The 22,749-nt window shown below is 44.9% G+C and overlaps 1 protein-coding gene across 1 annotated transcript in view; it reads right to left on the reverse strand.

The window, feature by feature from the left end:
- rev3l (REV3 like, DNA directed polymerase zeta catalytic subunit) overlaps positions 1–22,749 on the reverse strand; it is a 96,150-nt gene that overhangs the window by 31,347 nt on the left and 42,054 nt on the right. The window contains exons 4-11 of the mRNA XM_084083076.1: positions 22,531–22,691; positions 18,067–18,214; positions 17,400–17,494; positions 13,610–13,714; positions 13,001–13,085; positions 1,509–1,654; positions 704–832; positions 125–359 (exon numbers count right to left, since the gene is read on the reverse strand). Coding sequence (XP_083939202.1) covers positions 125–359; positions 704–832; positions 1,509–1,654; positions 13,001–13,085; positions 13,610–13,714; positions 17,400–17,494; positions 18,067–18,214; positions 22,531–22,691 — 1,104 coding nt within the window. The remainder of the gene's footprint in view (positions 1–124; positions 360–703; positions 833–1,508; positions 1,655–13,000; positions 13,086–13,609; positions 13,715–17,399; positions 17,495–18,066; positions 18,215–22,530; positions 22,692–22,749) is intronic.

The following is a 22,749-nucleotide window of genomic DNA, read 5'->3' on the forward strand; positions in this document are numbered from 1 at the left end:
CACGATTCAGATCAAATAACTCAGTAGTTTACTAAGCAAAAAGAACGATAACTACCGACTGCTCTGACAAAAGGTTTAATGAGAAGTCAGGCCGGTTAAACAACAACCAGAACAAACTGCACACCTCCGCTTGGTGGACTGCCCTGGGAGGTCGCCGTCCCATCTCTGTGACATCATCACGCTGAGCTCGGCCTCCTCCTTGTCCAGCTCTGGCTCCGCCTCCTCCTCGTCGCTGTTGTACAGACAGATGCTGGATCCAGGGAGTGAATGCGGCTGGGAGTTATGCCTCATGGGAGCCCCCTGGAAACCGTCGTCCTCCAGGCCTGCCAGAAGGTCGGCCATGGCATGGTCTTGGCTGTCTGCACACCAGAAGAAAGAGAAATGATAATGATTGATTTAGTGAATCCACAGATTGAGCTTAACTTGGTTTTAATGGTAATAATGGTTCAATGTTGGATCAAGAGGTTAGTGCTTAACATGGCTACCGCCTGTGATGGTTATCTGGCCTCAAATGGGAGCTCAATCTGACAGCCTTCAAGGTAATCATTATTTGCTCTCAGAACTGGTGCATTGATGTAAAAAAAAAAAACAAAAAAAGTTTTGATATCAAACGTTGAGGAATTAAGTGTCCGCACTCATGGAATATCTTTTTTCTTTTCTGAATTGAGCCCTGTATGTTTCTCAACAAGTGTTGTAGCTTGACCTAATAGAGGCGAGTCGTTGGATCTCTGGGAGAGAGGCAGGAATGTCTGAGTGCTCTCCAGTAGACTCAGAATGGCCTCCTCGTCAACTATGGCCTCCTCCTGAACTTTGCCACTGCTTCTCACCGGGCCTATACGAGGACAGAGGATGGGAGGGAGAGGGAGATAAGAAGGAGGGAGAAAAGGGAGAGACGCCGTTATCATTGAGGTACACGCCAGTGTTGATTTTGCGCTCTGAAAACAGCAGATCTACAAGCTCACTGTGGCCTTGTAGATCGGTTATTTTCAGCATGCAACCAAGTGTAAAATCATCCATTACGACGCCATCAAGGCACCGCCAACATACATTTTAGTCGTCTAAATCAACTGTACATTTAGTCGACTAAAATCGTATGATATTTAGTCAACTAAAGCTAGACTAAAACTAAAACATTTCAAATGACTAAAATATGACTGATATGACTAAATGACATTTTATTAAAAAGACTATGAGCTGTCGGGTGATAAGAAGCGGCTTGCTAGTTCTCATGCATTGAAGGAGGCATGAGCTCGGCTCTAGGCTCTCCATAGGCTGGCAGAGGGAGTGTAGCGCCCAGGATTACATAGGCAATCGGCACTGGGTGAAATGGGTTACAAAAATCGTGCGATAAAAAATGTAATAAAAAAAAAAAAAAAAGACTATGAGCTGTCAAAATCAACACTGGTACACGCACAGTAAACTTTGTGCGAGTGTTTAACTTGCGAGTGTGCGAATTGTCCCGTTAAGGGTCCATGCATTGGCCCAATAAACAGGATGCGTTGTCCTACCTGTGTGGGAGTCTCTGTGCACCTCCACCATGTTTGCAGGTGTACACTGGAGTCCTTCTGGTGTGAGGAGGTCTGGATGGACAGACAGGTCTCCAGAGAAAGAGTCCTGTTCCTCCCCCTCGCCCACAGCAGACTCCGCCTGAGTCCTGTACAGAAACATACAAATTCAGAATAGATTATCCTTTTTATCATAATAGTTTTTTAAATAAATGATATGTTCTCTTTTTTATAATTCCCCTTGAACAATGACCTACAGTACACTACACAGTCCTTGATGCTGCCAACCCCCATAATTGGCCTGGGGAGGGTGCAGACAATCACGTCTCCGCCGATACACATGGATGGAGTCTCCAGCTGCTTCTTTTCAACTGAACACTAGGCAATTTACAATTTAGGCATTTAGCAGACGCGCTTATCCTGAGCGACTTGCAATAAGCAAGGTAATCACATACATAGAATGCAGAGAGACAGTGTAGTGCCTCATCATGGCCTAGGATCACAGATCTTAGGCTCCATTTTCCCTCTACACCAAATATCTTTGCCGAAAATAGACAATCTACAAGCTCACAGCCCAGGTGACGTGTTGTGTGCTGGTAGATCAGCTATTCTCACCGTGTGTGTGTGTGTGTGTGTTGCACACACTGTGCAAAAGCACGAAGTGCAAAAGCAGCTCATCAAGTTATTAGCAATTAGAGCCACAGTACCCACATTAATAACCATCAAGGATAAATACACAAAGGTCAATGTCTTATCTGTAATGCAGCCCTCTTAAACACAGACTCAGTAAGATGGTAACTAACGACTGGTGTCACCTGAGTCACCGGGAGGAGGGATTTCTGGGACATCAGCCTCAGGCAGTCTTATTTTATTATCATTCCTTAAATGTCGTCTTAATCATGGGAAATGGCCTGGTTAGTGTGTGTGTGTGTGTGTGTGTGTGTGTGTGTGTGTGTGTGTGTGTGTGTGTGTGTGTGTGTGTGTGTGTGTGTGTGTGTGTGTGTGTGTGTGTGTGTATATATGAGCAAGAGAGGGCCACAGTTCTTTGAACACTATGTCTAACAAGTGTGTTTGCAATATGTGAGTGTGAGCATTCCATACACACACACACACACACACACACACACACACACACACACACACACACACACACACACACACACACACACACACACACACACACACACACACACACACACAGCAAGTGCGCATGTGTATATGAGCCTATGTAGCCGACAATCGATTGTGTGTGCACATTATCAGGAAGGCAAGGGTGTTTTCCATAGCCTTGTGTACCTCTAATAAGAGTGTGTGTGTGTGTGTGTGTGTGTGTGTGTGTGTGTGTGTGTGTGTGTGTGTGTGTGTGAGAGAGAGAGAGAGAGAGAGAGCGAGCGAGCGAGAGACTGTGTGTAGCATGCAATTAAGAGATCTGAACGGAAAGAGGGCGGCCAGCCAATGGGACTTGGGCCCCCGCCAGATGCCTCTCAGCTACAGGCTGCCTATCACGGTCCCTTACCCAGGATGCCCTGCTGCTGCATTGCTTAGCAACTCACCAGTTAGCGACTCTTTGAATTATTGAAATGTACACCAATCATCTGCGGTGCACAGGTGGAACAATGTACTGTAGATCATATAGTGTATGTCCGGCTGGGGTCATACCAAAGACTATAATAATGGGAGCCAACGCCTCCCTGTCATCATGTCCAGGGGTTTACTTGTACTGTACATCAAGCGGCCTCATGCTCCTGCCCAGTGGGCAGCGTTGCCAGATTCTGTGAGAGAAACAAGCAACCAGGTCTAGGAAAACCAGCCCAAAAGAAGCGACGATGGGCCACATGAGCACTTTAACATATACAGCAGCTATTTGAAAATAGCAGATCTACAAGCTCACAACGCGTCGCATCGCGACGCGTTGTGAGCTTGTAGATCGGCTATTTTCAAATAAAATATTGCGGGGAAATTATAATAAGCAGATCTGGCAACCCTGCCCAATGGGCCTCATGGCTTGGCAAGGCTTACTTACTACTATATTTATATATACTAGACCATACCCGGTGAAAGGCGCAGGTGAAAGTAGTTGCAAAGTTGGGGTTAATGCACGTCCTGTCGCGCGGTTTCTCCCCCGCGCGCGTCCCGTCGTGGCTCCCCTCCCCGTCATGGCTTCCCCCCCTCCTCCCCGTCATGGCTTCCCCCCCTCCTCCCCCCCGTGGGTCACGTTGCGTCACCCCTCCCCACGGGCGTGTATATAATATATATATATATATATATATATATATATAGGCGATTCTCAATAGGGTCTGGCTGCAGACTGAATAACCTCGCATCACCAGTCTTTCCACCAGTGATACACACACACACGGAGGATGGCGGCGGGGGTGCGTGCTGGTGGTGGCTCTGCTTGCCCTCGCTTAAAACCTGATATCTACAAAACAGAGGATGGGAAGGTGATAGTGGAAGACGAGCTTTTAAACTTTATTGTGGTTAAAATGAAGACACTAAGCCAGGATGAAATTGTGATGTTGTCAACAAACAATTTTACATCTGACTGGATTGAGGAGTCAAAGCGGCTGCTGTTTGAACTATGCCCGAATACCACTGTACGGAATGTAACGCACAAAGGCGCACAGAAAGACGTGAATAACGTCAAGGCCTGCTTAAAAGTTTTTAATGAGCTCGGAGAAAATATTCCCAGATTTGTGTCACACTATCTGGATGAACTGCCACCGGTTGGGTTCGGCAACATGGACGCTTCGGCGCTGCTGAGCAGACTGGAGCAGCTGAGCCAAGAAGTGTCTGGTCTGAGGAGGTCACTGGAATCACAGACAGATGTGAGTGTGAACCTGGGTGCTATTGTTGCGGCTGTGGAAAGCCGGCTAACAGCTGTAGAGAAACGGCGTGATGATCCCGCCCGCGATCCTGGGGCTGCAGACAACGCAGTGGAGGAGCAGCGGGGGCCAGAGCCGTGGCGGGGGCTAACAGGCCCTGTTTATCAACAGGAGCTAATGCCTCCCGCTGGGAGGCTCCGAGGCCCGGGTTTGGATCCCGGGATCGCCAGTACCTCACGAGAGGGGGTGCAAGGGCTGGCGGTTTCCGCACAACGAGAGGAGTTGGATGTAGGTGTAACTACAACTTCATTGCCACTATCACAACTAAAGTCCCCGCAGTGGAGCCGTGTTGTGAAGGAAGGACGCAAGAAGCCGGTGTCGCTGAAAGCAGCAGCAGCAGTGAGACACAAACCTCACAACAAGCAAGCTCACGGGAGACGTGAGCAGAAGAATGAGGGAATAATAGGAACTGGCACTGAGAGCAACATTGCAGTGGTCACAACCAAACTGGTGAGTGTGTTTGCTACTCGGTTTTCCCCTAATCTGGATGCGAATACACTGCGGGATTATTTATCAGTGAAACTGGATAATACATCTGTGACGTGTCGTAAAATCGAGTCGCCCCACAGCCGATTCGGCTCATTTCACGTTACTACTGAATGTAAAAATGTTGAGGACATGTTTGACCCCAAACTGTGGCCCGCGGGGACTTATGTACGCCGCTATTATGAGGCTCGTGGGCCCAAGGCTACTGGCAGCGGGGGGGGGAGTGAGCTGAAGTGTCTAGATACACCTGTAGCTTTGCTTGTGAGCCAGTCTGAGACTGCATAGTATCTGTGAGGAACATGAACTTAACTCTCTATGAACACGAACATCTCAGTTGTATCTTACAATGCGCGAGGGCTGCGTGTTGGCCACAGTGAATCTGATAAATCACGCCGTATTGTTGTGGACAGACTGTTAGATGGATGTGACATTTTGTGTGTTCAGGAGACCTTCCTGGCTAAACAAGACCTGGAAGGCCTTAACTCCATCCATAAGGACTTTCACGGGGCGGGGGAATCCACCACCGACCTGTGTACTAAAGTGGTACGAGGGAGGATACCAGGGGGAGTTGCCACGCTGTGGAATAAAAAATATGACCAGTTGGTTAATGTGATTAGATTAGGCGTTGACTGGGCAATTGGAATTGAACTGTGTTGTAGTGACAAAAAGCTAATTATTTTGAATGTGTATACACCATATGAATGTTATCAGAATGAAGATGATTATCTTAGCAGAATGGCATTTATTATGTCTTTCATACAGGATAATCCTTCCACCTGCATATATGTTGTTGGTGACATGAATTCTGATGTGTCTGATGCTAACTCCTTATTTGGTAAGCATTTAATGCAATTTTGTGTAGACAGTGGTTTGATTTTGTCTAGCAAAGTACTTTTGCCTGAGAAGAGCTATACTTATATTAGCGAGGCTTGGCACACTACTTCCTGGCTTGATCATTGTCTCTGTACAATAGATGCACATGACTGTATTGATAAAATGGAGATTATCTATGATATGGCTACCTCTGACCACATACCATTTTGTGTGGTGGTAAATACAGGCAATTTACCGGTGCTGTTGCCTGTGGAGAACAGCTTAAGTGCAGGTAAAATTGACTGGGCTAAACTGACCAAGAGAGATCTTGATAAATATGGGAAAAGTTCTGATGCCTTGCTAGGTAATATTAAGGTGCCAAAAGATGCTCTATTGTGTCGCGACATGAACTGCAGGAATGTCCAACACTGTAATGAGTTATCTACCCTGTATGAGTCTATTGTGGAGTCACTCTGTATTTCTAGTAGGCCTTTCCTCAAACATAGGCCAAAAGCATGTAATGCCAAGCCAGGGTGGAATGTTCACGTCCAAGAGCTTCATGCAGAGGCTAGACTGGCTTTTAAAAGATGGGCTGAGGCCGGCAAAAGCAGACATGGCCCTCTGTTTGAGCATAAAAAAGACACTAATGCTAATTTTAAATATGCCCTTAGGTTTATTAAAAGAAATGAGAACATAATGAGGTCAGATTCACTGGCAAAGAAGCTGCAAAAGCATAATGTGAATGATTTCTGGAAGGAAATTAAAATGATAAATAATTGTAAAACATCTCTTCCATCAAATATAGATGGAGTGAGTGGTTCTGATGAAATTTCACAGCTATGGCAGAAACAATATTCTGAGCTGTTTAACTGTGTAAAAAGTAATCTTGTTGTAGTGGAAAATGTAGATTTTAATGATGAGGTGATTGTTACTCCTGCCGAAATTCATGAAGCAGTGTTGAAGCTAGGAGATAATAAGGCCTGTGGTCTGGATGAGATAACAGCTGAACATCTAAAACTAGCCAGTAAGAAACTGTGCCCTTTGGTTGCTATGTGTTTTACAGGTTTTTTTGTTCATGGGTTTTTACCTGTTTCCATGCTCTCTGTCGTATTAGTGCCGGTCATTAAAGACAAAGTGGGTAAACTAAACAGCTCTGATAACTATAGGCCAATAGCATTGGCCAGCGTTTTATCCAAAGTGCTAGAGACAATTCTACTGAGTAGACTTGAGAGGTTGATCCTGTCAGCGGATAACCAATTTGGATTCAAACGAAAACACGGCACTGATTTGTGTATTTTTGCACTCAAAGAGCTTTTAGATAAATATAGTAGGCAGAATTCTACTATGTTTGTTTCTTTTATTGATGCCTCTAGGGCCTTCGACCGCATTAATCATGAAAAGTTATTCTTAAAACTGACACAGAGAGGGGTCCCTAGTTTCCTAGTCAGAATCTTGGTGTTCTGGTATGCTCACCAGACAATGAGGGTAAAATGGGGGAAGTCAATATCTGCTCCTTTTCATGTGACCAATGGTGTCCGTCAAGGAGGAATAATTTCTCCATTCCTTTTTAATGTTTATATGAATGATTTATCATTGATGTTAAATGCATGTGGGACAGGGTGTAGAGTTGGTGACTCGTTAATTAATCACCTGATGTATGCAGATGATTTGGTCATCTTTAGTCCATATAGTGCTGGGCTACAACAGCTACTGAGGATATGCTCACAGTATGGCTCTGATTTTAATATAAAATACAACGCTAAAAAGAGTAAGGTCATGATTGTCCGAAGTAGGGAAGACAGATTATCTACCTTTCCTGACTTCTACCTGGCTGGCACTGCCCTTAGTGTGTGCAGTGAGATTACTTATTTGGGACATATTATCTCCAATGACCAAACAGATGACAAAGACATCTATAGGCAGCGGCGTAAGCTGTATGCCCAAGCAAACATGCTGTGCCGCAAATTTAGCATGTGCTCAGTACCTGTGAAGATCTCACTGTTTAGATCCTTCTGTACACCACTGTATACTGCCCACCTTTGGAGTCGCTTCAGGCAAGGCAGCTTCAGGCGCCTTACAGTGGCCTATAATGACTGCATGAGGCTGCTGCTGAGAGTTCCAAGAAGCTCCAGTGCAAGCCAGATGTTTGTTAGTGTTGGGGTACCCACCTGTGCTGCTGTGCTACGCAACCTTATGTATAGGTTTATGTGTAGAGCATCGGAGTCAGTAAATGACATAATCGCTGTCATAACAGACCCCACACGAAGCTCTGTCAGGTTCACTTCTAGATTGTGGAACCATTGGCGCACATGTCTGTATGTCAGAAACTGAACAATGTGAGCTATTTGCATTATTTTTATTTTTTTTATTTTATTTTCTGTTTTTACTGTGTGGTGTTGTTTTCTTGTGATATGGATCCTCCTGGGTCTGAAATAAAGATTGAATTGAATTGAATTGAATATATATATATATATATATATATATATATATATATATATATATATATATATATATATATATATCAGCACGGAGAATGGCCGAGAACAGACAGTTTATCAGGGATCGAAAGTGAGTGTGTACTGTGTAGTGCAGTGGTTCTCCAACGTTTTTATGTCAAGGACCCCCAAATTGACACTTGTTAGCCCGCGGACCCCCATTTGATAGATATGCCAGGGACCCCCATAAGAGACGTCTTTTTTACGGCTCTAGCAGTGAATCTTAACCATTTTAATTTCAAGGACCCCCAGTTTGACATGCATTAGGGCTATGGACCCCCATGTAATGGCATTTCTGTCTTGGACCCCAATTTATATAGTAAAGTCTATGTTTATTTAACTCTGAGAGTGTACAAATGGAACCAAATGGACCCCTTAGAGTCCATTTGGTTCCATTTGTACACTCTCAGAGTGACGGGTCCATTTGGTGCCTAATCTATCATTTAGCTGGGGACCCCCTGGAACTCTGGACCCCACTTTGAGAACCAATGGTGTATTCGTGTGTACACACACACGCACATCCCGTCGTGGAGGCACAGAACACAAACACCCGCGCATATAACAGGCGGAGCCGTCCCCCGTCGGGAGTGCGCACAAACACAGACACAGACACACACACACCACGGTACATCCTCCCGTCGCGAACACACACACGGGCGTCGCGTGTGTGTGTATAAAGTACAAATAAAGTACATTGTGACACGTGGCTCCCTAACGTGCATGCGCACGTGCGTGTCCACGCATACACGGCCGCGGAGCCAAGTTGCAATTGTGGTGCGATCAGATTCATCTCCCCCCCACCCACACACACAGCACGGAGAATGGCGTACACACACACACACACACACACACACACACACACACACACACACACACACACACACACACACACACACACACACACACACACACACACACACACACACACACACACACACACACACACACACACACACACACACACACACACACACACACACGCGGCCTGTGGCCTGTCGCGAACACACACGGGCGATCATCTCCCCCCCCCAGCCACACACACACACCACGGAGGCACGATGCTACTCCCCCCCCGTCCCCCCCGTCGTCGCAAACACACACACACACACACACACACACACACACGAAACACAGCAGAGTTTTTGACGCACACACGCTCACTTTTAGATCCAGTCCTATTTTAAAAGTCTGCGTATGGGGGATGCACGTATCCGCGCGCCTCGTGTAGCCGGTGTCTCCCGGTTTGGCTCCAATGGGAAACATGGCCACAGGCTGACTAAATAAGCGATTTAAACGGGTAGTTTCGCTAGCGACCTAAAATATTATGCAGGCGACCAAACCTTAAACATCCGTGCGGTTTAGAATCTACCATTAGTTTTGGGATACGATGTATACAAAAGGGTAAACAGCGGAGCCTTGGCGGACGTTCGCCCGATCCTGGAAGAGAACGACATAGAACCGTTCTTTATGGAGCTAATGTGCATCGTGTGTGGGGAAACAAATCTGGAGTGTTTACTTTCCGCAGCAGAGAGTGGGCGGGGTCTATGGTGTAGCGTCGGCGTCGGTGTTGCCATGTCCGCCGATTGTAAGCGCTGTAGGGCCAATGTTGGTGTTAGGGTTCGTTTGGTTTGGCCTCGTTTTCATAGACCTTGCTGCTTGTTTCTCTCGCGAAACCTGGCACCAACCACGCATGCGCAGTTTTATCAAGAGACCACTCTACCACCAACCACCACCACCACTGTGAGCTTACTAGAATTATAATAGGATAATAGGATACACACATACACACACAAATGGCTACGATTCCCATTCAGGCATCCCATTGGTTCACATAACCCCACGAGCATTGAGAGAGTGAGATTTGTTTTTTTTTGGGTCCTGGTTCTAGGATGAACCTAATATAAGCAGAGGAGGAGGAGGAGGAAAGAGGGGGCTCCGGAGAGGCATGTGCGGTCGCGTGCGGCTGTCTGCTCCGTCTCTTAATTAGTCTCGGTAGCTAACGACTTTAACGCCGACGAGGGAGCCCGGCACAGCGGTCGCCGGGGATATTCCTGCTCTGATTAACACATCGAACGCCGTCGGGCAGAAACCTCATATCTCCGCTCACAACGGCGAGGCGCTGTGAGCTTGTACCAGCTATTTTCACTATTTTGTTTTATTTTTAAAATAATACAAAAAAAAGGAATGGTTTTGGACATAGAAGTCTTTCACCCGATAGCGACCACATCTCCCCTACAAGCCCCCCCCAACCAGCCCGGCAACACACAATCAGAGACAAAATTTGGGCTGCAACTATGTATTATTTTGTAGCTATTATTTAACAATTACTATTTCAATTAATCGAATAAACAAGAAGCACGTTTTTTATTTATACATCAATGAATCGACAGAAAGACATTTTAAATAGATTTTTTAACTGATTAACCACGTAAGCTCCATTTTATACTTTGTTATACAATGGCCATGCAAGAATAGCTGACCTACAACGTGTTGCTATTTTGTCTTTTGTAGTTAAAACGGAAAAAGATAATTAAAAAAAAATTTGACCATTTTATTTAAATTGATATTTTTTGTGGGAATGTTTTGCGGTTGCATCCCTAGTCAAAATGATGGAGCCAGACAGAGGCGGAGGCGCAGAGTGTAGAAGAAAGAGAGAAAAATAATCCAGACAAAGAGAGGGACGGAAAATGAGACGTACAGCACAAAAAGGCAGGCGTGTGAAAAGAAAATTAGAAGCAACAAAGCATGCAGTGGCAAGTGACACCTTGAAAATGAAGTGAGAATAGTGGTGCTGAATGAGGGGAGAGAGAGAGAGAGAGAGAGAGAGAGAGATACTATCAGCCAGCCAAAGGAGGTGACAGACACTGTGTGTACGCAGCAAAACCTGGAGTGCTAATTTAACTCCCTAGACTGTGAAAATGGACCCGACCATTTTCACCCTCTCTGATTTCACTTTGTGCACTCCACATTTCCAGAGTGACTGGGAAAGCCAGGCTGTGGGAGAACAGTGAACGCTGTGTGTGTGTGTGTGTGTGTGTGTGTGTGTGTGTGTGTGTGTGTGTGTGTGTGTGTGTGTGTGTGTGTGTGTGTGTGTGTGTGTGTGTGTTGTGTGTGCCTAGACGGTGCCAAAGCTCTGTCACGTGAGGCCAGCCCTGCCCTCGTGCCAAACCCCCAAAACGCTCCCATACGGCCTGCGATAGATCTGTGTCACTTTTTCCAGCTCGCCTCCTGCGCTCTCTGCTCCTCCACTTCTCCACCTCCCATCGTCCCCTCCCTGCTTTATTCACCTCTCGTCTATTTCTCATTCTCTCCGCTCCTCATCAGTATCCAGTTGTAAGTGAACAGGGAACAGGGAACAGTCTGGATCTGATGCAAAGCTGCACACATGGACACAGAGCCAACTGTACTTTGACAGTATGTGTAACAGGAAACGGTTTCGTGCCGAAGGGGCAACAGAGGCAGAAAGCAGGACTGTTCACCACATGAACCCTAGCGTCCCTATTCTGTGCATGTCATAATAGGCGAACATTTGCAGAAAATAGCAGATCATCTATTTTCGCCAAAAGGATTCGGTGTACAGGGAAAAAAAGGTGACGGCCTGAGTATACAGTAGACCCCTAGGGGACTAAGTATATAGGGTTTAAGTGGTTAACCCTCTTGAATGTCATCCCTCCTTTCGCTCTCTCACTCTGGCTCGCCTTTCTTTCTTGTTCCTTTGACCCTCGGTAACCCCCCAATCCCATGCTCGTCTCTCCTCCTCTGCATGGACATCTTTCCTTCACTCCTTTCTCGTCACTCTACACACCACTCCATCTCGCGTGCAGCCTTTCTACCCTGGCTCTCAGTAGCCTCGCCCAGTGGCCCTACTGGGCGGGGCTTCTTTCGCTCTACATTAGAAGAGCTGGGAACGGTGGGCGTTGTCACATTCTAATCCAGCACAAATACTCAATCTCAGCACCGGCCTCAGTGGCTTGCCTCGTTAAGACACCAGACTCTCAATCCACACCTCCGGGGTTCGATTCCTGTTGAAGACGCAACTTTTTCCAACAACCGCCGACTACTTTTTTTTCGCCGACAAAGTATAGTTTTCGACCGCGACAGAGGGCCGCAGTCTCAAGCGAACTTGAGCCACGCAGGGCACAACCGAGCGTGCTAAAGCGTGCGAGTTGCCGTGCTGAACGTTGCGAAGTTCGCTTGTGCCTACTCAGCCCCGTCCGAGTTATGTACCGATCATCACCATGCTCTTTCTACAGCTTACATCACTTCCTCAAGCTCCATGTCCTTCCTCCCCTCCCTTTCCTCCCTCCTCCACTCTGTGTGCCAACTTCCCTTTCTCCTTCCACACTTCCCTCTCCTTTTCCAACCATCGACGGTGCTTCCATCTCTCTCCTTCCTTCCTTTCCACTCCTTCATCTTTGCCCCGAGAAGAACCAGAAGAGTCACATGGACACACATTAACCAGAGACACACTTCTTACAGTTCAACATAAAGTACCATAAAAACGTACATATACGAACCAGATGCGACATCTCTGTGCAACGCTTGTGGTCCGCAGCTGTAGACAACTTGTCTCGCTAATGTGATTGGAAGCATTCTATGGTTTACTTTCACAGATAACTCGCTCCGCCCGTCCCCCTCCCACAGATCTCCGGCTCTCCTCTGATCTCCAGCCAGCCACGCTGCTGGCTTCAGTCAGAGAAAGAGAAATGGAGCCGTTTATGTGACAATCACTTTTGGGCCGGTGTGACCTGAAGAGCAGCACCGTGAGAGAGAGAGCGGAGGAACAGAGAGGGAGATAAAAAAAGAAACGGCTTACACTTCAAACTCATTCTCCTTCAGAATCTCCCTGAATCTCCTCATGAAGATCTTCTCGCTCTCGGTGGAGGTGACGAAGCCGCGGTCTGGAACAGAAAAGGGACACAATGTGACAAGGCCTTGGACAAGGTTCTTCTTCTTACGTTTTTTTAAAATACATCTTAGTTTTCTTTACCCCTTTTTCTCACAATTTTGTTGTTATGCCAATTAATTCCTCCCACTGCTTGCCACTGTTTGCTTGCACCCTACTTGCTCACCAGCCAGTGGGTTCACAACGCATCACACGGCTCGTTGTGAGCTTGTAGATTGGCTATATTCAGCAAATATTCACCTAATTTTGGTGAATGTCCACCAATAATGTAACGACCGAAATAGGGACACTTGGGTTTAAAGTCTTAAAAGAAACACATACCCAAAATGTTTCCAAATCGTCGAGTTTACGATACTAGAATAATATCGTCTACATGTAACTTGTACGTGCATGTGTGCGTGATGTGATGCTGGTCTGTGAATGTTTGTACTTGAGGATGGAGCATTTTGATTTTAATAACATGATATATTAACAGGTATTTGTGGAACCATTGTGATCCTTGGCAGAAACGACACTCACCTTGCGACTCGGGGGTTTCTATCTGGGAGGCCTGGTTCTTCTCTCTCCTCCTTTGCTTTTCGTCCTCCCAGATGGCCTGGAGACCTGGGTTCCTGCCAATCTGATCTACATTGACAGAGAGAGAGAGAGAGAGAGGGGGGAGAGAGAGAGAGAAAGAGTTTAACAGAACAGTGCAGTCAACCAACAGTATCGTTATAGCACCATCTGGACATGTAGACTTAAATTACTTGGGTCTGTGGGATTCTTTGGTTACAAAGACCCTTTTGGGTGTTTTTATGTCTGATCAATCCAAAGCTGGGCACAAATGAGCTCATGGAATCTTTCCACGGCTTTTTTCCCCCTCAAATATCCAACCTAGAAGACACAAAAATCCATCTTGTGTGAGAGTCTGTTTTATTTATGTACTTTTTTGTTTGTTCGGTGACTTTTTTCACATTAAACAGTGCTGCCCAGTCAAAGCCGGGCACCAGTTCAAATAGTGCAATCATTCCTCACACAGTATTTGAGCCAGTATGTCCGTCAGTGGACAGATAAGGAACATAATACTGAGAACATGTGCTGCCCTAGTGCAAGGCCTCCAATGCCTGGAGGAACTGTTTGCTTATGTTCTACAGTTCCGTGCTTGCCTTGATGCAAATATTTAATTTAGTGGCTGGAAAACAATACTTATTCACCTCCTAGGGGGGCAAAACATAAATCAACAACCAAATTAAAACGCATGTAGTTGTAAAAGCCGATTCACATGTATCAAAAGGGAATTGCACAACAGTTGTGAATTAAGAGCTGTCCATGCCACACCAAGCACTATAATTATAACTATTAACCCATTAACACCGGGAACGCATCTGTGTCATTTTAAGATTCCTTTGGTTATTCAAAAATAGCAGATATACAAGCTTGTAGCGCTACGAGCTTGTAGATCTGGTATTTTTGAAAAATCGTGAAAATGTGTGCAAATCTTTGAATATATATATATTTTAAAGCGAACATTTGTAACTCAAATCTTTGCTTCTGGGGGTCCCTGGAACAAAATATTTTGAGATGGCGGTCCGCGGCCAAATACATATAATTTTGGGTGGTCCTTGACATGAAAAAGTTTGAGAACCACTGATATAGCAACATAGGTTTTTTTTCAAAAAACTGTTAGGATTTAGAAGACATTTTGTAGAATCGCCCTCAGGTCTTAATGGGTTAACTGCATTGTTCACCACTGTCATCCTCATGGATGTGGTGTGGACACTGCCATCCACTTGAGTTACTACCATTTTCTTAACTATATATTCATCGTTATAATTACAGTGATGGCGCTCTGTGGGGAAGGCCCTTTGTTGAGTTCATTATCATCGCCTCATGTTCTACCAATGAATTGTCATTTCAGGCAAAATCACAAAGCTAAGAAAGCTTTAAACTGTACGTTGCAGCAACTTTTCAGTTCAAAGTGCTGTTGCTGAGTAATCCAGTAGCCTAAATCTAAAACACACTGAGGTGCACGGCAACAGTCCCTGCTGTATCTCAGTGTTTAGTAGTAGTTGTCAAGAAGAAGATGCGGAGGAAGACGTCCGAGTGAACAACTACAGAGAACTAATAAAAGATGCTGCGCAGACATTCTGCAGACTGCAGAGAGATGCATAATTAACCCGGGAACGCATCTGTGTAACCACTTTTAACCATTATTTTATACTATTTTTGAATAGCCAAAGTGTAAAATAACAGCTATAGCTAAAATCTAATATTACACAACATGCGTTCCAGGATTGAATGGTTTAAACAGAAAGGCTTTGTGACAGGTAACACCACTGTCTGCTTTATGTTCAATTCCCCGCCCTCCTCCCTGTCCGGCCCAATGAAAACCTCCCATCCTGAATCCCTCCAGTGGCAGCCAGGCTCTAGCTAGCAGCTTAATCACTTCTTAAACCCTTACTCTTGATTGACCGGAGTCCCTCAGGGCTACAGGGCCTCTACACTAGTGACTTTTCTCTTTTCGCTCTACATTCAATATCTTCGCAGATTTTTTGGAACGGTTTTCCCCACAATACGGATCCGCTGGGGTTTTAAGTGGTTAAGGACCTCCCCTCCTCACTCCCGGAACCGATATTGATAGAATCGGGGCCGACATAAATTATTTGATATCCGCCTGTGGACTCCCGGTAGCCAGTCAAAATGTAGGTTGTGTGTGAGAGTGAGAGTGAAAGAGAGAGAATGTGAAGTTGTATATAGCTGTGAATGCAGCAGTGTGTATAGTTTAGGTTATTTGTCAGTAGGGATGTCCGATATTATCGGACTCCCGATATTATCGGCCGATATTAGTATAAAAATTGATATCGGGAAAATATCGGTATCGGTTTTTGAAAAAAAAAAAAATTTTTTTTTTTTTTTTTTTTTTTTTTGCTTTATAAATAAGTTACAGGAGTTCTTACTGTATATGGTGTGTGTGATATGAAATTTGAGCTTACCCTAATCACAATAATCCCCGCATATATCGGTATCGGTTGATATCGGTAATTAAGAGTTGGACAATATCGGTATATCGGTTATCGGTAAAAAAGCCAATATCGGACAACCCTATTTGTCAGTGATATAATGTATGAAAACAAAGATTTACATTTTTGGGACGGTCCAAATTAATTTCGGGGTGGCTTAGGATGGTAAAAAATAGTTAAAGCAAGAGCCATGGGACTCCTTTCCCCTTTCTGGTTCACCTCTCTTGGATCTGCTTCTCCCCTGACAGGAGGTGTTGTTAGGTACAGAGCGAGTGAACCGTGTTTGCTTTGAGTAGGTAACTGATCTGATGTGCAGAGAGAGAGAGAGATGCTGAGAGACAGGGAGAGTGAAAGCGAGAGAGATATACTGTAATACATATACTTGTTCACGTTTTTTTTTTCTTTTTTCTATCCTATCCTAGTTGCTCTGAAGAACTACATTGTTCTCTTGTCACTCTACCTTTGTGACTATTTACATTGTTGTTTGTCGACTAGTGTTGTTTGTTGTTTGTTGTCTTACTCTGATCTCGCACATGTAAAATCACTCTGGATAAGAGCGTCTGCTCTCACAACTCTTGTTAGGGCCCAAGTCACAACTCTTGTTAGGGCCTGTGAAAGGGATCGTAGCTCAGGGTGTGTTTGTGCGGAGGGGGTGAAATGTACACAGATGCCGTTTTGCAGCAACTGCCTGCATATAAAAAAAAAAGCTCTCGCTTCGTGTTTTGTTGACTTCATAACCCATTAAGACCGGGAACGCATGTTGTGTCATTTTAAGATTTCTTTGGCTATTCAAAAATAGCAGATATACAAGCTCATAGCGCTATTTTAGAAAACTAAAATATTTTTTTTTTCTTCAAAAAACTGTTTTGGATTTAGAAAACATTTTTAGAGTCGCCTCAGGTCTTAATGGGTTAAACATAGAGAGCTTCGAGTGCACACATACTGTACATACAGTTCCAATTATTATGTTTTATTTGGGGAAAAGTTGAGTGAGCGTGGATTCCATTTTTTGCAGCAACATCCTGCTTCGCGTGCCCATTCTTCCATGGACTCGCACTTTGGGAGCTTACTGGCTCAACGGCAACTCAGCGGGGGCTGTTCTCCATCTCTTTCCTAAACACGGTTGAGGGATTTTGGGTCACAAGCATTGTTTCTCCAACCTCTCAAACCTACCACCGCCCAAGCTGACAGTCTTTCCATCTCTCACACTAACTTTCGTACTCTATCTCTGCCTCCTCTGGGCTTGCCAGAGCCAGCCAGTCAGAAGCCTGTGAAAGTATTCGCGGCCCAGGGCTTGTTATGCTGCTTACTCTCAATTTCCAGACGGTTGAGGATGTCTGCAGCCACGGCGTCAGCCTCCAGCTCACAGGTGCTCTGCTTCTCCACTTCTTCCAACACGAGAGAACTGGAGGGGAGCGGGGTCATAAAGAAAAGCATGGTTGAGTTATCAAAACTCAGCGAAGCAAGGCAGACACAAACACACAAATCAAATGTAAGTGCAGCGTGCTGAGAGAAGATAAAGAGGGCCAAAGCCCAGCTAATACGTCCTGCCTGCTCTTATCTTTTCAAAGCATAGCGATAAGAAAAAGATCATTAAAATAAAGTAACTTTTCTTTTATAGATTTGGAATAATACAATACAATGCAATAGAATATATAAATGTATACAGTAAATGTATATAGAATATCATATACACAATGTCCTACAACCCACAGTAGGTCATCTTCTTAAAATAATAGCCTACGTCATATTTCCAAGTAAAAAAAAACATCACAATAAAAACATTCTTGAAGAAAACATTGTTTCCTTCCTTTTCCTCCAATGCCATTAATCTACAGTAAAGGAGGTGATGACATGCTCCTTAACTTTCCCTCACACAGGTGGGGGTTCCCTCCCAGCAAAAAGAACAGCTGTGCCAGTAGCAACAGGTAGCACACAGGCTACATGAGAGGAGGTGGATGAGCAGGTGGGACTCACCAGGGTATGGCGTCCTCGTCCCAGCGAACAAATGTGCCTCCCAGGCTGCTGTCGTTGATGTTGGAGGTGCAGGGGCTCTTCCAGAGGCTGCTGGCGGGACGACCGCCAGAAGCCAGGCGGTGGTCCTGTGACGAGGCCATCGTGCCATCTGGAACAACACAGTTCACACATTATATAGACATCGTCTATTAACACACTTGATGTGCTTTTACAGTGACGTACACAAAAATACACAGGAGTTGGGATTGAATGATGGTGCTCCGACTAGGGGTGTGCCGATATATCGTCCCGCGATATATCGCGATACGTTTTCGTGACGATATGTATCGTTTTGAGGGGGGGGGGGGAGTGAGTGTTTGTTTGCATTTGCTTTTTTTCCCCCACATATATTTTCATAAGCTTCCCCTCCCCCCATATATTTTCATAATAAAAAAGTGCCGTATATCGTATCGTATCGATGTCGTGAGCCCAATATCGTATCGTTTCATTAAATTACTGTAGTGTATCGGCACACCCCTAGCTCCGACCATATGGTTGTAACGTCTTCGGTTCAGTTCCAACACGTAGTGTTGCACGTATTTCCCCCTCTCAACCCTCAGCTTCATGTCTCTTAACACTTTCCAGTCTAAATAAAACAATAAGTGCCTTAACAAATATATATACAGTATATAGTAAATAGTAATAATAATAATCACATTTATCTAACATGTCAAATAAAACCAATGATTTGTTTGTGTAAATTGCCCATTATTAACATGTTTCTAAGTGAGAAACATGGCTTGGCTTGTAGGAGACAAAGCGTGGGAAAGCTGATAGCAGGACAGTGCAGGGAAGGCACACACGGTAGAGTGAGCTCTAGATAAGAATACGATTTGATCCAGGACCAGCCGTGGTACCTGCGGATTCAGCGAAGGGCATCACCGAGTCCGACACCATCACTCAGCACAGAGACAGAAATGGGAAATGGACTACATTTATATAGCGCTATTTCTAATCTTTCTGCCCACTCCAAATGTGCTTTACTATGTGCTTCACATTCACCCATTCACACATATTGCAATGGCGGAACACTGTTACACATTCACGTGAGGCCAATGCTTGTCACATATTTCAACATGCAGAATTTGGAAGGGATACAACATAACCACCTTCATAAAAAAAGACTTCCAGGCCATCTATTCATCTCAGCTAAGCCTTTCTTTTTTTCTACCATCTCAGTGCTCTTTTGTCATTCCTGCACCTGATCCTCGATTACAAACCTGCTTTAGAGGTTTGAGATTGAGCCTCAAGTGGGATGGAGGGGGGGGCATGACCAGATGTACATACAACAGGGCAGTTTTGTTCTCTTTGGTGTTTGAGGGGGGGGGCATGGGATTTAACCCATTAAGACCTGAAGCCGATTCTACGAATGTCTTCTAAATCCCAACAGTATTCTGAAAAAACGTATGTTTCTATATCAGTGGTGCTCAAACTTTTTCATGTCAAGGACCCCAAAAATGATATGTATTTGGCCGCCGACCCCATCTCAAAATGTTTTGTTCCAGCCTCCAGGGACCCCCAGCAAAGAATAGAGTTTAAAATGTTTTTTTTGTAATGCTTTTCAAAAATAGCAGATCTACAAGCTCGTAGCGTGGCACTCGGTGCCGCTCTATGAGCTTGTATATCTGCTATTTTTGAATAGCAAAAGTGTAAAATAATGTCACTCAAATGAAAAAGTGACACAGATGCGTTCCAGGTCTTAATGGGTTAACTCTTTCCATTGATGGCATCAGGCCGGTAGTGGATCAAACATAAGAATGTTTCCTTTGTTGGGGGAGAGTCAGTCAGGCATGAGGATTCTGAAGAACGTTATTAAACTTCCCTAAAAAAACGGAAGGGGATTTCCTGTCTCGATTCTCTCAATTCATTAACACCTTGAAACATTATGCTGTGTCCTGCTGGATTGGACAGTTCCTTGAGAGTGCATGTGGGTGTGTATGCATGTGTGAGAAAAAAGAGAGCGCGCGTGCAAGAGTGTGTGTGTGTGTGTGTGTGTGTGTGTGTGTGTGTGTGTGTGTGTGTGTGTGTGTGTGTGTGTGTGTGTGTGTGTGTGTGTGTGTGTGTGTGTGTGTGTGTGTGTGTGTGTGTGTGTGAAAATGAGAGCACTTATTCACGCGTGTCATCGGGTGCGTGTTAAAAAACCCTGGGATAGGCAAGAGGCCCCAATCAGGCATAATAAGCGGAGGTACGTGTCCAGGATTACAATGGCATGCCATGATCAAACAGAGCTGGCTACCCAAGGGTATTTCCGCCGCGGGTTGGGAGGCAGGCGAGATCCCTTTGCAGGGGGAGGTCAATCTCAGCCCAAATCTCAAGTTAAAGCTCTCCTACAGAGAGAGAGAGAGAGGCCCTGGTGATGGGATTGTGGGTTCACTGCCTCTGATGAAGGTAACCGGTTAAACCCAGGTTTTCCTTCGCCTTCCTTCCTTGAGCAGTTCCCCTGCACTCTGGTCATAAACTCTCCTTTCATGTATTGTAGACGCATCCTCAACACTCAAGAACTGTGTAGCATCCAACTGTCGCGCAACAGACAATTCAATTAACCACATAAACCATATATACATTTCATTGACCGGGGTCCCCCCCCAGGGGTCCGCACTTTGCCCCTTCCTTTATTCCCTCTACACAAAATCTCTCCGATCTACAAACAGATTTTTAAGCTTGAAGATCGGCTATTTTCGCCAAGTGTTTGCCCCGGAATAGGGGCACACGGTTCATGTGGTTGAATGATCTTATCTAATCAGTCCCTGTTAACAAAAGGGCAGTGATCATAGATTGTTTTTTCAACAGACTTCAGTAAGTGATCAGTACTGCACATTATACATTTAGAAGAAAAAAAAATCTTTCATGTATCTATCCGGCTATTAAATTATTCAGCCCCCATATTCTGCACTCCCCCAGTACTGCTACAGTTTTTTCGCTTAGCCGTCTTTCTACTTCTCATCTTTAATACAATATTACATTTTTCGCTGCTTGTACGTGTGCGAGTACGTGACAAATAAACCGTCTTTAATCTTCTAGAATCTATACGCTAGTTGCATTGCTAAGGAGAGCTAAAACCTCCCAGAGGACAACATGCAGCCCATATATTTTATGCTAATGCTTCTGTCTTCATGCACCCACAGAAATGTGTGTGCAGTAGCTAGAGCTCCGTTCCCTAGCATAGACCAATGGGAGTTGAACAAGAACTGTGAGTCGGTACTGTTGCACAGAACTCGACATGGCTCTGTTCTATATCAGTGCTGGTACGTTCTGTTCCCTCAAGAGAGCTGCAGAGGTTCAGTAGAACACGAGGGGAAAGCTGCAGAGTGTCTTGTTACCAACACTATAGCTTCTGCAGCTTCTCGCTCGCTCTTCACTACTTTTTCCACACCTAGGTCTTTCGGTGGATGGTTATCAGTCATTTAATGTTTTTTTTACATTTATTTGTAATTGACTTCTGATTTATTGAGCAACACTATTGAGCAAAACTGGAAAAAGAAATTGAGCAAAACTATTTTTTTTTTTCAAAAATAGCAAGAATAGCAAATCTACAAGCTCACAACAGATCATGCATTGCAAAGTGTTGTGAACTTGCAGATTGGCTATTTTCACTATATTCATAGTACGATGAAGTACATAAGCTACTTTAAGTGGTTAACTACATATAATAGCCGTCATAAATCAGGGGTGTAAGCTAAGGACTTCAGGTCATGGATGAGAGAGAGGAAGGTATGGATATTGTGGCATAAGGCAGAAAGACCGGGAGGAAGGGAGAGAAAGCGTTTGACCAAGAGAGTAATAGCGAGAGATGGACGAACACGGAGAAGTGAGAAAGGGAAGAAAGAGAACAGATCGGAAGAATGCTTTCTAAAGACAGAGGCGTTGCAAGGCCAAGGTGTGATGAGGTTGTGAGAAAGGGAATTGATCCAATCCAACACAGAGAACACAGACAAGAGGACGGGACAATGGACTGCGGAGGAGGAGGGCCGAGGGAGGCCAACATTGCCCATGCTAGCCGGCAACCAGAGCCCCCAGTGAAACACAGCACAAACAGACCATTCGCTGCTTTTATACACAGCAAAATACGGCATGTTCATTTAACTCGGGGAGTGTGAAAATGGGGCCGTAACACACCCGTAACCACTACAGTGCACCGCCAACTTGGGCCAAACCATCAATGAATCAACATGAAAAAAATGTGAACAGATTTCTTTATAATCGACTTAAATTGATTAGTTCGTCGTGTAGCACAAAAATTGCCAAAATTGCCAAAATCGACAAGCTCTGCGTGTTGTGAGCTTGTAAGTTTGTCTTTTTAGCTTACTGCATTTAAAAAAGAAAGAAAAAAGTATTAAAATCAATGATTTTACATAATCAACTGTTCAACCCCTACTTCTGAGTGGTGAAGTCAGCCTGTCAGGTCTCTATCCACTCCTTCCTTACCTTTGCGGTGGCTCTTGCGAAACTTGATGGCACCCAGGTTGATGAGGTTCATGCCGTAGAGGTTGTAGTCGATGAAGAGCTGCAGCAGGTAGGGGATGTGCCCTTCGTGGGGCTGGTAGCTCTTGTTCATCACCGCTCCACTCTGCAGCAGCTCACACACCCTGGGAACAAACCAAAGAGCTCGGTTATTAAGCCCGATTCATACCCGTGAGAGACAGC

This window comes from Gymnoscopelus microlampas, assembly GCF_963454915.1.
Source record: "Gymnoscopelus microlampas genome assembly, chromosome: 16".
Taxonomy (NCBI): Eukaryota; Metazoa; Chordata; class Actinopteri; order Myctophiformes; family Myctophidae; genus Gymnoscopelus; species Gymnoscopelus microlampas.